The sequence below is a fragment of the Pagrus major genome, chromosome 17, assembly GCF_040436345.1.
Source record: "Pagrus major chromosome 17, Pma_NU_1.0".
Classification (NCBI taxonomy): Eukaryota; Metazoa; Chordata; class Actinopteri; order Spariformes; family Sparidae; genus Pagrus; species Pagrus major.
This window is the reverse complement of record NC_133231.1, coordinates 8,432,117-8,451,280: the sequence shown is the minus strand read 5'-3', so window position 1 is coordinate 8,451,280 and position 19,164 is coordinate 8,432,117. Positions and strand designations below refer to the sequence as shown.

Genomic DNA, 19,164 nt, shown 5'->3' with positions numbered 1-19,164 from the left:
ATGTCGCATCATGCACATGTTGAACAGTATTCTGTATGCCAACATATTCAGTATTTGCATAAGTTTCAGGTGACATATATGAACTGTCAACATAATGTTTTCAGTTTCCTGGCAGCCTCTATCATTTAGTATTCAGCTAAATGTTATTATAAATTATACGGCATATAACTAGAGCTAGACCTGTGTAAATATGCTGCTACAGACAGAGTCCTTATTGACATCATGTGTTTGCAATCATTCTGTTTATGCTCTTAGAGAGATTACCTTAAAGGATCCTCCCCTGGACATGAAATGTCAGCATTAGTGTGAATAAACAAAACTGTGTAACAGTTTGATTATTATGTGCATCTGTGCAATGTGCAGTAGTGTTGTCTCTCTAATTGCTATGTAATGGCACTGTTTATGTTAGGTGTTTACTTTAGTTCTGGTTATGTGTTAGCTCTAAGCTAAGTCTTTTTTGATAAATATGTCCTCGGCTGCTATGTGCTCATACACTTTCTTATCTTTGTCACTTTTCCTTGTGCTGTAATTTGGATTTTATAGAAATATATATCGTCTCCTGCTACTTGAAAGGCTTTGTAACATTTTGTAGAAAAAATTTAATAAAAATTATATGAGCTTGCTTTTTGGTTTATGTGTGAGTTTCATATTTTATTTAGATTGGCTTAGGGGCAGCTTTTTGGAATCTTTCACTTTTTGTTCATATGTCAGATTCAGTGTAATTCTCTAAATACTAATTCTCCAAAAGTGTTATTTTTTCCCCACTTTTCCCAGGTGCCCGTCCTTTCCCCTGCCCTCACTGTGACAAGATCTTTCGCACATCAGGCCACAGGAAAACACACATTGCTTCTCACTTCAAAAGCTTACAGCAGAAGAAGCACAAGTTCCCTCGAAAAACCAACAAAGCCAAAGTGTCCAAGAGTAACCTACCTCTGCCTGACATCCCCCTGCAGGAACCCATCCTCATCACTGACTTTGGTAAGAGCACGTGTTCACAGGCATATGTGGCCGATGTTGCATCTGTGTTCACAATTGTAGACAGTTGTCCTTGGGTTGAAGTGGAATGTATCCTTCAGTTGTCCGCCTGACTCTTGTTCACATGCTGCTCAACAGGCCTCATCCCATCCCAGAACCCTCGCTTGGCTTTCCAACAGTACCTGGAGGTGGTGGGCAATGACCGGCCATACAAGTGCCAGTTCTGTAGTAAGGCCTACAAGAAATCGAGCCATTTGAAACAGCATGTCAGGTAACACTATGTCACTTATATAACTATTTAAATATTTATTGATTCATCTGCTGATAATTGATACATTGCTATAGGCATTCACACTATTGTTCTTCTCCTTTATTATTCCGCCTTCTGCATGTTTTTCGTCCGGCTTCTCCTCCTACAAATTTGGAGATACAGAAACTGTTCAGATATCAAGGGATTTTTTCAAATTTGTTTCTGCTACTACTTCAGCATATGTCCAGCTACTACGACTACTTGTACTACTATGATTTCTGCTGCTGCTACTACTACTACTACTACTACTACTACTACTACTACTACGACTATTTGTACTACTACTTCTACTTCTGCTACTACTACATAAGCAGTGTAGTGCAATGCATTATAGTTTTATGCATTTCAGGCAATTATTTTTCACATTTCTGCATATTCAGCAGTTTTTCCAAAATCACTTCAGCTGTCAGCGTTCACACTGTATTTTTGCAGGAAATCCAAATTTCAGAGAGAAAATCAGAGAGGGGCATCACCAACAATTACTGGCTCTGTTCGTCAAGTATGACTTAAAGCCACATTTCCACCAAGGAATGTGGTTCTGTCCGTTATACATTTGAAGGGAGAGTTTTGTGTCCAGTCTCTCCTGATATTTTCCAACATCTGTAAAAGTGAAAGGTTGCCCCCAACACCCAGCTTTTAACAACCACCCGAGTACTGTCTGCAATGGAAACACAAAACAGATCCTGATTTTAGCTACATTAACTCTGTATGGGTTCCAAGGGAACTTAACTGAAAATACTTTGATGGAAGTATCCCTGATGCCAACTATTTGTATTTCTCTTTCTCAGAGGATGAACCCTACTGCTTGACTGACTATTCACTTACCATTACATTGTCCCTTTCCGTTTAGGAGGGCAGAGCAGCAGATCTCTTCACTCTCTGGAAATGGTTCTTCTGAACTTTCAAATCATGTCAGGGAACTACAGAGAATAGTGTTCAGCTTAGTAAGTTTACTTTAGCTTAAGACTTAAGCTTGTCGGCACACAGTCAAAACTCAAAGAGCAGAACAGGAGAAGACATGTTTACAAATCTGATCAATTTGTACTATGGGAGGTGAGGTTTTGAAATTGATGCAAGCCAGAAGAGGGTGTGAAAAAAGAATTGAGTAGTAAACAGATAGATAAAAGGCAGGAACACCCCCAATTTCCCATCAAACAAGAATCATCAAATCAACCGAATACTATACCCATTCCCATTATTGCAAATCTAATGCTGTATTTCAAGGTCATTTAGAGTTATGTACTTTGTTTTAATACCCCAACAGTGCACGTAGTTAGACTAAATTTAAAATGGCCTTTTCCTACGTGCATAAAGAGAACATTAAATAGCATTAAGAATGATCAGTAGCCTAAGCACTAAGATTTTTTGATCTGTGTATCTCTGTTAACCTTTCTAGCCTTCACATTGTGACAGACTCACAGGATTAGTCTGTCCCTGTATTTGTCTTCTTTGGTGGCAGGATCGAACAGGATCCATAATTGCCAGTTGTGACAGCTCCCTTGATTCACTGATGAAGCTTGGACGGCAACACATTAAAAAAAAAAAAAACATTAAAAAAACTTGGAAAGATGTTTCCAGTATAAATATGACCACATTTTAAATCACTTCATCATTTTATCACCTCAGGTCTCACACAGGAGAAAGGCCCTTCAAGTGTGTGCAGTGCAGTAGAGGTTTTGCCTCCTCAGGAGTCCTCAAGGCTCACATCAGGACCCACTCCGGCCTGAAGGCGTACAAGTGCCTGATGTGCGACACCACGTTCACCACCAGCGGTAGCCTGCGACGCCACATGACAACCCACAGCGACCTCCGACCTTACATGTGCCCCTACTGCCAGAAGACCTTCAAGTCATCACCCAACTGCAGGAAGCACATGAAGACACACAGGTTTGGGCTTTGTCATGGTTTTTATATATGTAGTTTTAAATATAAAAACACTTTGTGGTTTTAAATATAAAAACACAAATGTGCATCAATCATTATTTTAAGATTGTGCATTTCTTGTTCTGCCATATCAGGTATGAACTGGCGCAGCAGCTGCAGCCCCAGTCAACAGACGACCCCTTAGGTGGAGGCACTGTGGCCCACGATATGCAGGTGGAAATAGAGGGAGATTCCCTCCAGCAACCACCTGCTTCCTCGGCAGACCAGCAAAGCATGCTGGGTCTGGGCCAGTCAGAGGTGGTGAATGGAAGTCAACAAGTGACGTTGGAGGCACCCCTGACTGACCAACCCCTTGTCCAAGGAGAAGGTAAGCAGGGGCAGAGGTGTTGCCAGTGGTTGCACATCATGGATGGATTAGCAGCAGGACCACAGGGTACAGACTCAGGGATCCTGGATGACAGCGTCTTGTGTGTTTGTTGTTGGAAGGTCAATCAAATGTCTACAGAGAGACGCAAAGTAACCACAAAATTCCTGGAATTTGTTGTAACAATGACATTATTCTTCAAATCACTAAGTTGCCGCTTGAAATTTTAATAAATGGTTCACATTTAAACCTCAGAACACAGATTTTCGTCCGAGATTTTAGAAAAAAACTGAGAATGATCCAGTTAAGGCATATGTTGAGAATGTGTCATTTTGGTACTATGGAGACCTCTCAAACCACACATAACATGGCATTGCTAACCCTAAAATCCATCTGTAAAGACCAGTACTTCAGAATTAAACCAACCAATCTACTTCAATTTCTAAAAGTTGTTTTTCACAGTTTACTTTTTGTAACTATTTCATATGGATTCTCCTGAAACACCAAACTGCCTCAGTCTTAAAATGCATGTCGTGTAGTCAAATTCAGTACTCTTGACCTCAGCTGTGTATATTTGATGACATTTTAATGGCGTATAGACTGACATTTACGCTGCATGCAAAGGACTTACATTGTTAACATTTAAAGGTGGAGACGGGTTCATAGTGTTTTCATAGTTATATGCAGCAATGAGCTAGACCCAGTATAACCCCAATTTGTTTCTCTTTTATTTTTGCAATTATTATTTTTATAATGAACCAATTGTCAGTTTTCACAGTTCACTTGACTCGCCACGATGAACTGTGTGTAGTTGATATAATTATTTAGACTAATTATTTCCACGAGACACTGTTTGTGTTGATTGGTGACCTGAGCATACACAGTGTGTGAACAGCAAACATGAAGACAAAAATAACAACAAGACTAGAACAATGACTGCTTTCTGTGCCTTAACAGTTAAAATATCCTTTTTATCAGTCTTTGTCTTTGTGAGTACCAGCCTACTAACCTGTTGTATTACTGTGCATCTCGTTCTCTGTGGGGACAGATTCGTATGTGACTACCCAACATGCTTTGCCTCAGAATATCAGCCAGTTTGAGACACCAGCACTCCCTCAGCCTTCCTTCGACCAGCAAGCTCTAACGCAAGGTACAAACACACAACAAACACACACAGTTTTGTCACGAGCTTTAGCGAGTTGGTAAGTTAGTAATGAAATCTCTCACTTTAGATTTCATTAAAAAGAAGTCGATCAAACAAAAACATTAATGATAGAATAAACTTTCTTTCAGCTTCACCAGTCTGTCGAATAAGACAGCAGTTGTTGGTTGTCAGAAAAAGCCAGACTCTACAAGTCCCACCACGAACTGAACAGTTAATTTGGCCATATTACACGTACCATCTGTGAAAGTGTCTTTCCATCTCTCTCCATTCTCGCCCTCTCCATAGTATAAATCTTAATCAAGTGTAGTGCTCTCAAGCATATGGTTGCTGCTTTACTCCACCAAGTTGCCACGATGCCAACTGACTGTTTTGGTGGCCTAGGTGCTGTGGAAGCAGAATATTGGACTTTGGGCAGCAAACATCTGTCAGGCAGATCTACCTGTTCTGTTCCCTCAGAAGGCACTGCAACCTCTTTATCTGTCAAGAACAGACCTGGAATTTCATCATTTTAGGGCAGTATGGCCTTGAGTATCATTACATTTTCAAGAGCACAAGGTTCATGTGCCCGGGCATGAGGACACAGTATTCCCCTCCCATGTATAATGTAGTTGGGATTGGTCTAGGTTGTGACATTGATCCCTGGGGTTTTATGTGGGAAACCCTGTGTTGTCTTGTTTTTTGTAATACAGCGCTTTCTCAAAACAGCCATCTCATTTATCTCAGAGTCTCATTTGGTAAATTGCCACAGCTCCAAGTTCACAGGTGACTGCGCTGTGCCTCATTTGAGGTTCACATACAGTAGAGGTTATGCAGCAAATGAGAGGCTCTTAAACTGCCACATGGATAAATAATGAGCACCCGGATTGGTAAAAATTACAAAAAGGAGCTTTGAACTTTTTTTCCTTTTGGGTTCAGTAGTTTATTGTGTTTTGTCCAATTTGAAAACCTTTAAAGAACCAAGTTTGAAATCTATTGCAATTGGTTGAATACAAATTTCTAAATTTAAACTGTATAGAAAACAGTCTTTCAGTCAAATGTAGACTGAATAGTGAAACAGAATTTCAATGAACAGTTTTATTATTTTCAACCCATAAATTAGAATACTTTTTTGACCGCACATTTCTGAGTGTTTGTAAGTCAAAGGCAGGTGACAAGTTAATGTTACGTTATTTAATAACTTTAATCACCAGAAGGGATACACAAGTCAAATGGCACACAGCAGGTGAATGATATACTGACACAATAGTACAGTATAACACTTACACACATACCAACATATATTCCAAGAGTACATTAGTGAAGCGCAGCGCCCACCTGGTCACTAAATAAATAAAAAAACAAGAAACAATATATTAATACAGTCAAATAATTCATAAAAAATCAGACCATAAGTGATAGACCTAGAAACCAACCAATATTGTTCCTTTTTAAATGCAGTATTAACATTTTCTGACGGATCAATTTCATAGACCAAGCTTGCTCTCCTCGTCATGCATGCCTGTTATTAAAATCAGCATTATTTCTGCTTGCTTGCTAAAATGTGCAAACATTGTGCACATTGTTACAATAAACAACAAAAAAATGAACAATATTTATCTTTTGTTCATACACACTCCATCTGATAACTAGTTACTGTTTAATATAGCATCTGTGCTACCTACTTTAGAGTCATCAGCAAATGACAAATAAATACATTGATAACTATATATGAACACAATGTTAGGTTACAGTAACACGTATGCCAGAGGTTAATGCTCGTCACTGTTTCTTTCAATGCATTAATTAGTTACATATGAGCACTTCAACAGCTATTTGTGGTCACATAACATTCCTTGTCTAGTGTTTTTGAGGGGTTTTGGATGGGTTACAAACAGATCTCTTAGAAATAACAGACTCAAGGCTATTCATCATCTATCATATAGCTGCTGCAGGCTGTAATCCCTGAGCTTGTATTTGGTTTAAAATAATTTTGTGTCAGGTGTCATCAATTTCAGTGATTGATTTGTTTTGCTCAAAGTTCAATAATTCAAAATCTATAAAAGGCATCCATCCTCTTGATGGGCCATTTTTCTGTCTGTTATTTTGCTATGTTGTGCAAATAATAATATTATTTTTGCTCAGAGACAAAATTGTGTTTCAATCTTTAGGTTTTTCTTTTGGTGAGCATTTTTACTATAAACTCTTCCATTGCTTACAAAACTGCACTATAGTATCTATATAGTGTATGTGTACTTGCAAAGTCAAAAACTGTTGAATAATTATTCAATAGAAAATCAAATAGCCAATGTATTGTTTTAATTCCTTGAAGAGCCAATATTGCAGTCAGTCGATGATAGTTCCTTTAAATCAGATCATTAACTTTAGAGACTGATCCCTCTCCTTTGACTCCCCTCAGGCTTCACCATCACTGACTCGAGCTATAGTCAGCCCCAGTTCTCCACTGTCCAGCAGCTTCAGGATTCCAGCACCCTGGAGTCTCAGGCCCTGTCTTCCAGCTATCATCCGCCAAATCTGCTCCATGTTTCCAGTGCTGAGGTGGTGAGTTACGGGGCTCCAGGAGTGCCCTTATCCACTACCTACATTCACCTGTCCTTTTAAATCTCAGATTTAAATAGCACATTTGAACAAAACATTGTCAGACTTATTGTTATTAATGATATTTAAGATTTAAGGCTTAATCAGCGATTATGTAAGACACTGGGTAGCCTGTTGTGTTTTTATTCATTTTCATCTTCTATTTTTCACTTTGTGCTTATTTCTAACAGCCGTCTTGAATAACACAATATCATTAGTTTGTAGAGCAAAGGGTATTAAACAGTACACTACAAGTGATTTGCTGTGTTTTGAACTTTGGAGAGCCAAGCTATCTCTTACTCCTAGGCTTCCTGTCTTTATGCTAACATAATCTGTTTTAGCTCCATTTTAAAAATACTAACACCAACGTGAAATATTTATCATTTGACTGAGTGAATTAGAACCCAAAATGTCAAACTATTCCCATTGAAGACATATCTAAATTAGATCAAAGACACTTGATACATGTACAGTATGTTTATCTGTGTTAAAGTGAGTGCATTTTGTTGATTTGTCTTTTCTTATCTAGACAAATGGACTTCTTCAGCAGGGCAGTCAGGGTGAGCTTCAGCTGACCACTGAAACACAGGACTACCAGGATGACAGTGAGGACAACAGCAAGAGAGCCTACAGGTTTAAATCTGACTTATTTATTTTAAAGTGCACTCACCTTCTCACATTTTAAATTCCATCCCTTTGTAAAAGCACCAGTAGTGGTAATTACAGCTTCAAGTCTTCCTCCGCTCTTTTTGCACACCTGTATTTATCTGAGATCATTTCTGCCTTCTGTGTAATCTATGTTTAGAATAGACTTTATTTATTCGTGTATTTTTTTGTTTACCCTTTATTTCGACAGCTAATCTCATTAAAACACAGGCTCTCCTTTTCATAGAGACCTGGTGGAGACAGGAAATGTGTTACAGACTGACAGCACACCCAATGCAGAGACAAAATAGAACACAAATCGTAAAAGCGACAAGTGGTGGTCAGATTTTAAATTTAATTTGCAAGAGCAAACCCCCACAGACACTCTCGTTAGATTTCATAAAACAAGTTTGAAATCCCAGAGGGGATTCATGCTGGACAGCTTCAGTTCCTGCTGTAGCTGTACTTGGTGGGCGGAGAAGGAGGAGGCCAAGATGGTTGTGGTTCATTATTTGGCTGTGCCATTTGAGGTCCTTCAGTGACTTTTTCATAACTACTCCTGTTGCCTTGGCTGAGCAATGCGTGCTGGAAAGTGAATCTTTGCCAATTCTGCTTCTGTTTGCACTCTGTTCAATGCCCTCTCAGTTCTCGCCAATCATCATGCTGCCAATGCCACATGTCACAGAAGGAATTGTATTAAAAAATGAAAAGTAAATGCCAGAGAGTACAATTTTTGTCCCATCCGACCAAAAAATCTTTTTGTTTGTGCTGTCAGAGTACTTTTGAGAGCAGTTTGGCAAACTCTATGTAACTCATGAGTGGCTTTTGCCCATTCATTTTGGCATTTACACATGATTGCACTGCAGCACTTGGGCCCGATGAGCGGTGGTGGGTAAAGCAACCATTTTCTGTCCGACAGGTTCTCCATCTCTGGGCATTATCTTCTGCTGGTCTCCTCTTTGCATTTTCCCTTGGTACAGCATTTTCTGGTCAAAATCTATCTCTTACTTGGTCATTGATCAAGATGAATTAGAGTGTCATTGCAGATCGGGACAGAATCAAATACTGAGACTTGGACCAGTATGCATAAGTACTTCAGGAGGTTTACGTCATACTGATTTTTTTCTATTAGTTTACCCATAGAAAGCTGCATCATGAATCAAACTTGGCTCTGACCCGTCGAGACATGGAACCAAACTCTGGGGTTGTCCTGTGGTGTCTGGCACCAGGACGTTGGCAGCGGTCATTCAGTCACTGTATACGTCTCCAATTTCCCTGCATTGCTAGGAAAAACTACTGTAACTCTCGCCAGGATCAAACTCTTTACAAGTGTTGCTCCTGGCTTTGCTTGCCTACTTTGCATTCAAACAGGACCAGTCCTCAGGCCACTTTTGCTCCGACTGGGCATCCATAGTGAAAATCTTTTGATTATTCGATGGATAAGTCATAACACGCTACACTAGCTCTGGTTTTTTAAAAATGGTGGTCATAAGTGCTTTTAGTTGGTTCTTGGTCACAATAGTCCTGCCCCCAGCACCTGGCATAAGCAGGTCTTTGTTCTAGACCAGCAACGTCCTGGTGCTGCCTTGGAACCAGTTTTCTGGCAGTCCTTTGGCTGTCAAAATGCAAAGAACTGAATCCAGAGTGGGCACTGGCTCTGAACCAGCACCCGAACCACCTTGAAAAAGGGGTTTGAGTCCTGTGGTTTATGAAGTGGGGCTCCATGGACCAGACTTGTTTCAATATGTCTCAAGATATTCAATCAGATTGGGATCAGGGGAATACCCTGTTGATGCCTTGAGCTCTTTATGACCTGCTGCAACTGTGTTCGAGTGGCCCCACATGGAAACAGGGTCTCAAGATTTCCCAGCAGATCATTGTATTGTAGCGGAATGATCAATGTTATTCACTTCACCTGTCAGTGGTTTCAGTGTTGTGGCTGATCAGTGAATACAGGCATAGTGTGTATACAGTCCGGTTTCATATTTGTTCATTAAATGGAATGAGACACTCTGTAATTAGACACATCAACCAAAGCTTCAACTGAAAATATGATAGTGAAGTCAATGGCTTACTTTTAAACCCAAATTAATTATGTTTTCTACTCAATAGAAAAGTTGCATTTATACTCCCTTACTTCCTGTGACATGGACATAATTCCAGGTGTATTCAGTGTTTCAGAACATCACACAGTTTAATTAACAGTATCTCAAACCTGCCAATGTGACAAATAACAAACATAACCTTTATTTCACCTACCAGCTGCTTTGGGGACTGTGGACACTTGGCTGTCAGCAAAAGGCTTATCATTTTTGCTGAATGCCGCTCTCAAAGCGACATTAAGTCACATCACTGGGATTTCAGTGGTGTCTATGATAAATCCTGGTAGAAAATGCAGTTTTGCTCGAAGATTATTAAGGAAACATACTCATTTGTAAAAGAAAGACGTGTATGCACGCTGTGTCCCTGCTTTGCAAGCTGCTGAACAGATAGAGCTAGAGAGTTAAGATTCAAAATAAACTGCAAAGAAGGTAGATAGTGTGCACAGAACATTGCCTTATTACATTTTTAGGAATGTATTCAACCTTTCATTTCCATTAAATATAAATCAAGCCCATCATCAGACTAATGTGTCAAGTGACTATGCGGACTAGTTACCTTTTCGGGTCTGTCAGTTTATCCTCAAATTTGGCATCTTGTGAGTGGTAGTGTAAACAACATCAACAATTACGGGGCTCTTTTCTTTTCCTTTACAGGTGCAATTGGTGTAATAAGGGCTTCAAAAAGTCAAGCCATCTGAAGCAGCATGTGCGCTCCCATACTGGGGAGAAACCATTCAGATGTCACCTCTGCGGACGAGCATTTGTATCAGCCGGAGTGCTGAAGTCCCACCTCAATACACATACAGGTGAGCTCGCTTTGTACCAGGTGCTGAGAAATCTCCAATTGTCGTCCTAAATTGATCTGATTTGACGGATGAAGCCTTTAACGGTCGCGAACACGATTTAATATGTCATATTTATATTGGAATCCAGACAATTGTTACTGTGTGCTGTGCAATTCAAGATACATCAAAATGCAAATATAACAAAATGTCATTAAAGTTCTTTTTTAGGGACTTTTAGCACTTAGGACACAAGGTAAATGAGAAAGAATACAAAAAGATACCCAGTTTTATATTTTGGGGTTTTTAAGTTGTTTTTGAATGAACTTTCTTCATTAAAAACTCCCAAAGAGTTTAAAATGTAATCTCTCATCTCTCACTGACAGGAGTAAAACCCTTCAAGTGCAATGTTTGTGACGCCTCATTTACCACCAACGGCAGCCTGAACCGCCACATGATAATTCACATCAAGTCTTTCAAATGCTCCATGTGTGACGAGAGCTTCAGGACCAGCCTGCTGTGTAAAAAGCATATGAAGAAGGAGCATGCCGTGGAGGATCAAAGTAAGGATGCCGAGATGACTGTCGGATGTTTCATTACATGTACAAGAACATGAAAATGATTTTAGAATGAGGGAAAACGCTCATATACAGTCTGTCAGCATGAAACAAATTGCTTTTTGTGTTTTTTTAAATAATGAACAGAAGGTTTGAAGTTGTTTCTTCACTACTGTTCAGAAAATCTGGTGTAATTTTCGAGCAGAATTCCTGCTGCTGGGATAAGACTCAAGATGAAAGTGTTTCATTTCAAACACATCTTCGCCTTAGCTTGAGCTGCCTAGCACGAGGTGTAACCGAAAGACACACAGTGATAACAGGCCCCATATCTCACAGTTATAGGTCTGGATAGTCAAGACGTCGAGGAAGAGGAGGAGGATGAGGATGATGATGGGGAGCAAAAGAATGCAAAGAGGAGGGGCCTAGAAATCATCACTTTCACCGAGGAGCAGGCAGCCGAGCTGGCGAAGGATCCCGGCGAAGAGGCCTCGGTGTCGGAGCGGATCCTTGCCCAGTCGGCGGCCGAGAGGGATCGAATCAGCGAAATCAAAGACAAGGCCGTGGAACTGGAAACAGAACCCAAGTTCGCCAACTGCTGTAGTTTCTGCCCCAAGAGCTTCAAGAAGCCCAGCGACCTTGTCAGGTAAATATCACATATAGTCTTTTAGGAGCAACATGTCAGCTACGGCCATGAACTTTATGAGGCAAAGTTCAGATACAATTCAAATACTTCATATACCAAACACATTGTTTTACGATTGCTTTAGAGAAATTCCAGAATTTTTCAACTTTGGCCTTTTCTAATAATTGTGGACATTCAGTATATATATGGCTCATAATACCAACACATTCTGATCTGTAATGACGATAATAACTGTAACATGAGCAGTTGATCCCACAAATGTGTGAAAACTAATCTAATTAGCACTGCTATGTAAAAAGCAGTAGATAAAAATGTCTCATTGCAAAACTTATTTGATAGAAAGCATGTAAAGGTGATCACAATAAAGTAGGTGGTGGTATGCACATATAAGCAACATGTTAGCCTTTTTACCCCCAGGTGTGCAGAAACTACAAACATACTTAAATACAGGAATATGAAATGATTGGTAAGAAGTTGCCTTCTTTGGCCTCCTTTTTTGCATCATAAAGACTAAATCTGAGGAGAGGTGTAGCCAGGTTTTTCTGCTGTCTAAATGGAGTTATTTTCCCTTACTCCTATGTAGCCAAAATTCTGCATGATTTAACAAAGCAGCCAAGTTCTGTCTTCTTTTCTGTCAGTTCATTAATTTGAACCCTAAAACACACCATAACAGCATGTCATGGGTGAGTGGGTTGTTCTGTGCAATTTACAGAGGCATTAATGTGCCAGATTTCCTAATTGAAGATGAAAAGTGCAAAAATGACAATACGTTACAAATAATAACATTTGGAAAATGACTGAAAGAATGTGAAAACGCTTTGCTTTGGGATAAGAATTGTTTATGTGGTAGAAATAAATACACTCTTCAGAAGCTGGTCCATGTTATTGGACCTGTTCCAACCACTTTTATAAACTGAGCTTTGATTTGTTTTTCTCTCCTAAGCAACTCATATTCTCCACATTGAGCCACATTTATTATTTAAATGTTCATATTTGAAGTCAAAGTGCAAGTTCTTGGAGGCCGCACAACAACAGCACTGGGAGCTAAAGGCGTGATATGGAAGAGTGCTCATGGGTAGTAACAATTAAACACTGGCGAGCCTGAATGTTGTGCCGTCTGCTTCCATTATTTACTTGCTCTCTTTGTTCCAACCATGAATCTCTTTTTTGTCTTTGTGCCCTGTGTCCATCCGCTTCAATGTCAGGCACATTCGGATCCATACAGGAGAGAGACCTTACAAGTGTGATGAATGTGGGAAGAGCTTCACAGTGAAATCTACCCTGGACTGTCATGTGAAGACACATACAGGTTGGAGTTTTATTGCTAGAATTTGTCTCTTAAAGTTGTTTTAATTTTACTCTTCAGGGTTCTTATTAGTTGTGGAATTAAAGTCATATTTGAAGAAGTTTTTGATACAAGACAGGAGATTTGATACAGGCTCTGCAAAGATCAGAGAACATAATAGAAACTTATATTTAGATTTTCTGAAGGTACATTTTAGCATTTTAAAAATACACACAAAATGACAGGATTGATCCTGCCCTTATGATTGTATGGTAAATATAAAGCTATTACCGGCAGTCAGTCAGCTTACCTTAGCTAAAGACTGGAAACAGGATGAAATGGTTAGCCCACCTCTGTCCATAGACAACCAAATTCACCTTTTAGCACTTCTAAAGTTGACTAATTAACATGTGATATCTTGTTTGTTTAAATGTACTACAAAGAACTATTAACTGGTTATAAAACAGTCTTATTTTAATACTGGTGCCTCTATTTAACTTACATAACCAAATAAGACCACGAGGAAGAGGATTGGCCACAAATAGATACATTACCTCATTGCGATTCATTTTGCAAACAGCTGTACTTATAAAAGAAAAGCAGAATTATAACTAAGTTACAAATATGTTTTCTTTATTTCACTCGTTTTAAAAACAAATGCTCATGCTAGCAAGAATAAAGAAAATCTTCATTAGATGTGGCGGTTGTGCTCATACTGCTTTTGTCGACAGGGGCTGCCAGAAACAAAAACCTTAAATTTCCTTGTAGCGTCTTTAATCTGTATAGAAAACCAAGTGTAAAAATGAACATGCTGTGGTTTTATGGGGGTTTGCATCAGACTCCAGGAAGTTAGAGTCTGGCCCAGAAATTGTCCAGCCGCACATAAAATCACATTTTGAACAGCTCAAATAAACAAGGTAATAATAAGAGAGCTTTAGAGGCGCTGGGAGATGTTTTTTCTTTTAAGCTGTTTTCCCATTCTCAGGGTTTTTGCTGAGCTAAGATAACTGGCTCCATGTTAAGCATATCGATAGGAGATTTGTATCAATATTGGCATTTAGCTCCTGGCAAGCAAACAACATTTCCCAAAATGTTAAAATATTTCTTAAATTGGAATATATTGTACTGTATTCATGTTGTTCAGGAAGGAAAAGGGGAGTTGATAAAATGGGGCTGTCCCAAGACTTGCAACATTTTGACTGCAAAGAGACAAGTTGCCAAGGTGCAGTCAGCTAAACATGACTTGTGTCTCCTCGTCTTTGCAGGTCAGAAACTGTTCAGCTGTCACATGTGCAACACCTCCTTCTCCACAAAAGGCAGCTTAAAGGTGCACATGCGCCTCCACACCGGCTCCAAGCCTTTCAAATGCCCCTTCTGTGAGCTCCGCTTCAGAACTTCAGGCCACCGCAAAACCCACATCCAGTGCCACTTCCGGCCAAGCAGCGACAGAAACAAATCCAAACGGTCTGCGTCGTCGAGTGGTCAGGCCAGTCAGGTTCAGGACCATGGGGCGACTGGGCAGGCTGTGGGACCAGGCCATGGGCAGCAAACGGCAACTTCAGAGGCTCTTCAATCAGTGGGTCTGCTCCAAACGCCCAACTCTGACCCCAACATTTACCTCCCGGCCAACCAAGTCCTGGCAGGGCAGTTTGACCAAAATCTACTGCAACAGGGGCTGGTGGGACAGGCCATCCTGCCTGCCTCCATGTCAGGTAGGGATTGTGGATGGGTCGACATATGCACACCCAAAGACACACACACGGAGAAAAACAGCTTGTAATTAATCATGCCAAGCGGAAGATAAGAAAATTAGCATATTTTACTTGGAGTGGTGTACTGTAGAGCAGCTTTGCAAGATTTCAGCAGTCTGTTATAGTTCACCGTGGTCTGCAGGCATCAATTTTAGAGGATGAAATGACCTGAGACAGTAAAACACAGGCTGTAAATTCTATTAACAGACTCACTGTGAGATGGTATACAATCCCCACAAACAACACATTTTATTGGCATTTCGCTATGATTGTAATGTCAGGGTGATGATTAATGCACCAATGTTTGTGAGTGTAACTAAAATGCTGCGGGGATCATCCTTTACAATATCAGCCAGTACTCAATCTCACGAAGAAATACATTTTATCACAGTGCCTGATGAGGCTCATGCTCGGAGGAGGAAGGTGCTTTATCACCACAAGCCACCTCTCGTTCACTCCCTTTCTTTCAATCACAGGATACTGTTTGATGGTTTTCAACAGAAATCTGTTTTTCATGATGGTACTGAAGATCCTTTATAGAGCTTCCAAACCTTCACTTACGTTGTTTGTACTCAGCTTAGCTGCATTTTGGATTCAGATAAAACATCTAGTTATCACAGAAGGGGTATTTCTCTCAAGCCTCTCTAACAGGCTTTCACATTTCAACAGCTGAGCATTGAAGGTTTTGCTGTGTGACTTGTGAAATGTTGATTAAATTGCTTCTCGATGATGATAAAATTGGTAAAGGAAATGATGCATAGGCTTGACTTGGAAAGAGGATTTGCAAAATTCAAGATTATGGTTCCTATTCACAACTAAGCCTTTTATGAGTTTATGTGACGTTCAGTGCAGGTGAGCTGTTGGCTATGTGTGAAGCTAGTTTTATGGTCAGATTGAATCTGTTTCTTCATGTTTGTTTGCTTAAGAAATCCTGTAATGTGCGGTTTCTAATTTGAAATGAACAGATTTAATAATAAAAGTTTATTGGATTAGGTTTATGTTGCTATTTAAATGCTATTAAGGATGTTACACAGCAGCTGTGATGTCATAATACAGCACTATGCACATACTTTCTCCCAAACATATATAAATTTAATTTATTGACTGAAGTCTGGCAGCCATGAAATTACTTTTCCCACACGGCTCCTGGAGCATTACAGACGGGGAGGTGACCAAAAATGTTTTCCACTCACTGCTTTCTTCCTTACTCCCTCTGTTTTCTGCATTTTTGAGAGATGTCCATAGTTCAAAAGCCTCTCCCCTTTCATCATCTAATATTGAATACATTCCCAGATTATCTTTGTCATCTCTCAGTCTTCTGGAGGTGCTTATTTATGAGATATTCAGTGCCCTCACTTCAGGGGTTTCCTTGCACTGGTCAGAAACCTGCAGCACATTTTGGTAGCTCAGAAGCGTAGCAGTGGGTGTAATGGACTGTATGTCATGCCTTTACATCTGGCATTTGACATGAGATCTAATAATGTATCTGCCTCCAGGGTCCTTTTTGTCTGGTACTATAAATTTATCTTGGATTTATTTATTTATTTTTTATTAAAAAGTCCTTCTGTTTATTTATGTGCCATAACCTGAACATTAGGGCAGTCAAAATATCATATTTCAATTATTTTGACAGATATTGCAATTATGATATGATTCTATTAGAGTGAATGATCATTTTTACATCACAGTTTTCCTTTTACTCTGAAAAAACTATCAAAATCATAATGATGTGACATTGGTTGGGTTTTGTATCATAGAAACACATTTTCTTACATCTGGAGATCCTGATTTTAGGCCACAGAACCTCTGCAGCAGCGCAGTACTTCATTATAATGCTGTTGTGTCACACATTTTACCTTTATCAGAAAATTGCAGCTCCGTGCGATTTGAATATTACACTTAGCCGAGTCAATTCATTTCTGATATGAACAGCTGATTGAGCAGAAGCGTAGGTTATTTATAAATGATAAAATATTGATGCTGGAAAACTCTGTACCTCTGCTGCCTTGAAGGTTAATTAGTCTTAACATTAGCAGAAAATCAGTTGCATATTAATATCAAACTGTGAAAAAATTCTAAGTTTGCCTGTGTGTGTGTGCTGCAGCTGCAGGAGACCTGACAGTGTCTCTACCAGATGGACTCACCACCCTGGACGGCATCCACCTGCAGTTGACGCCTGCCAACCTGGTGTGCCCCAACGTCCAGATCTCTGGCATCGACACCACCAACATCAACAACATCACTCTACAGGTTACACACGCCTCCTGCTGAACCTTGTGTTATTACCTTTGTGTCTTTCCTTTCCTGTAGTTCATGAATCAAGTACTTAGCAAGGCGTGTTGCCTTCAGTTTCAGAATTTCTTGACAAAATTGAGCTCACGATCCGCAGCATACTTTTTGATTGAGGTGAATGAGATCATTTTGATGCATCATTTGGAAGAGCAGTTAGGAGTAGTAATTGTTTATTTCAGGACCCAAACCTTCACATCATTGACAAAAAACTATCAACATATAATTAGCACTAATTTGTTTAAAATCAGTATCATTTAAGTGTGGCGCAATGCTGCTAATGAGCTTATGACCCAAGAGGACAATGTTCAAATAGTTCAAATAGTTTCATGGCACAATATTATTTTAGGTATATATTGCATTATTATACAACAGTTAGCTCAACATTCCCAAAATATGTGCACTCGGTATACAAGAAAGGTTGTGAAATGGTTGATTAAATGTTCATGTAAGACCTAATGTGTAGAATATATATAAAGACAAAGTGTGTAAGTCACAAAGGTTTGAGTACATTAATGTTCTGTCAATACATCTTGTCAAATGATTGTTACTTTGGTCTTTAATTAACCAAATATCTGGTTTGCTTTCATTTTAAGTGCTAAGTGCTCTTTTAAATGCAGCCCTTGTCTTGTTATTCCCTCATTTTCATCATTTAATTGAGCAGAAGACAATTGAATGAGTCAACTTTATAATTACTGCTGGGGCGTTCATCAATTCATCTAAACCGTATCACTCAATTACAGATTGGTTTATGCTAAATAGCTTTTTTGTTTGTTTTGTGTAGTTTTTAATAAAGTGCAGTGTACTTGCACACTCCATGAACTTACATCTGAAGGAGAAAAATCCTTCCTTTGAGGACAACAATGTAAACATCTTGGCCAGAGAAGACAGGTGGTTTGAAAGAGGAGTAAAGGAATCCATCTATGTCAAACTGTAACGGCCGTCTTTGAACAGAGGAGGTGGCCTATGACATTACTTATCACCCACCTACAATACAGTGCTGAGTCCCCAACCCCAGACAGCTTAACAACCATTCACACCTGGGCTCTCCTAGCCCTAACAACCCACATGAAGGCCGGTTGGGTCAACGACCCACAAGTGGCCCTAACGACTCTGAAACTCAGAGCTCACACGTGTCCTTAACGACTCTGTAAGGACACTCCCACACATAGTTTAAAAGCCTGCAACTCCCCTCCAGTTAGTTAGAACTGAAGAAGCCTCTTGGTTGAAAGGTGAAACATCTTCAAGAAAATGAAACAAGTCCGGTTGCCTACAATACAGCGCCTAGAAGAAACACTCCATGAACACAACTTAAAGTAGAAAACCACCCTTAAAACATTGTCCTGTAATGAGGAGATTTGTTTATATCTAAGGGATAAATGTTTTTGTGTGCAAATGTAGGCACTAAATGTACAGTAATGATGTGATTAGGAGGATTTCAGCAACATTATTATGAGCTGTGCTTTTTACTGCAGCTCCACTGTCACACTGACACCCTCTTTGCTAATGGTGGTTCGTGCATGGCATCTTGGAGCTATACAATGGCAGATTGGGTGTTTTTGTCATAATGTGACTAGAGAGCGTATATGCACTAAACCAAATGAGCAGTCTGGCGGAGGAGAAATCCTGCAATCCCAAGAGAGAACAAGATTCAGCTGAGCTCATTATGAGTTGTGTTCAGTCAAGTGTAAAAGTGATAAAAGAAACTTTTTGTTTTTGACAACTCTGATCTGCTCACTGGTGCTTGAATCAATTCAGTTTGTTTATGGTTATAGTGTTGTTACTTATATCCATCATCAATACTCCTGATAAGTAATAACCAAAAGGATGTTTTGTCA

General features: G+C 39.6%; 1 protein-coding gene across 1 annotated transcript in view; it reads left to right on the top strand.

Moving 5' to 3' along the window:
• Positions 1-19,164, top strand: part of LOC141011850 (zinc finger protein 236-like) — a 56,565-nt gene that overhangs the window by 20,297 nt on the left and 17,104 nt on the right. The window contains exons 11-23 of the mRNA XM_073485175.1: positions 775-978; positions 1,114-1,246; positions 2,912-3,172; positions 3,304-3,536; positions 4,582-4,683; positions 7,094-7,236; positions 7,802-7,905; positions 10,674-10,825; positions 11,188-11,364; positions 11,695-12,001; positions 13,207-13,310; positions 14,552-14,998; positions 17,142-17,287. Coding sequence (XP_073341276.1) covers positions 775-978; positions 1,114-1,246; positions 2,912-3,172; positions 3,304-3,536; positions 4,582-4,683; positions 7,094-7,236; positions 7,802-7,905; positions 10,674-10,825; positions 11,188-11,364; positions 11,695-12,001; positions 13,207-13,310; positions 14,552-14,998; positions 17,142-17,287 — 2,513 coding nt within the window. The remainder of the gene's footprint in view (positions 1-774; positions 979-1,113; positions 1,247-2,911; positions 3,173-3,303; positions 3,537-4,581; positions 4,684-7,093; positions 7,237-7,801; positions 7,906-10,673; positions 10,826-11,187; positions 11,365-11,694; positions 12,002-13,206; positions 13,311-14,551; positions 14,999-17,141; positions 17,288-19,164) is intronic.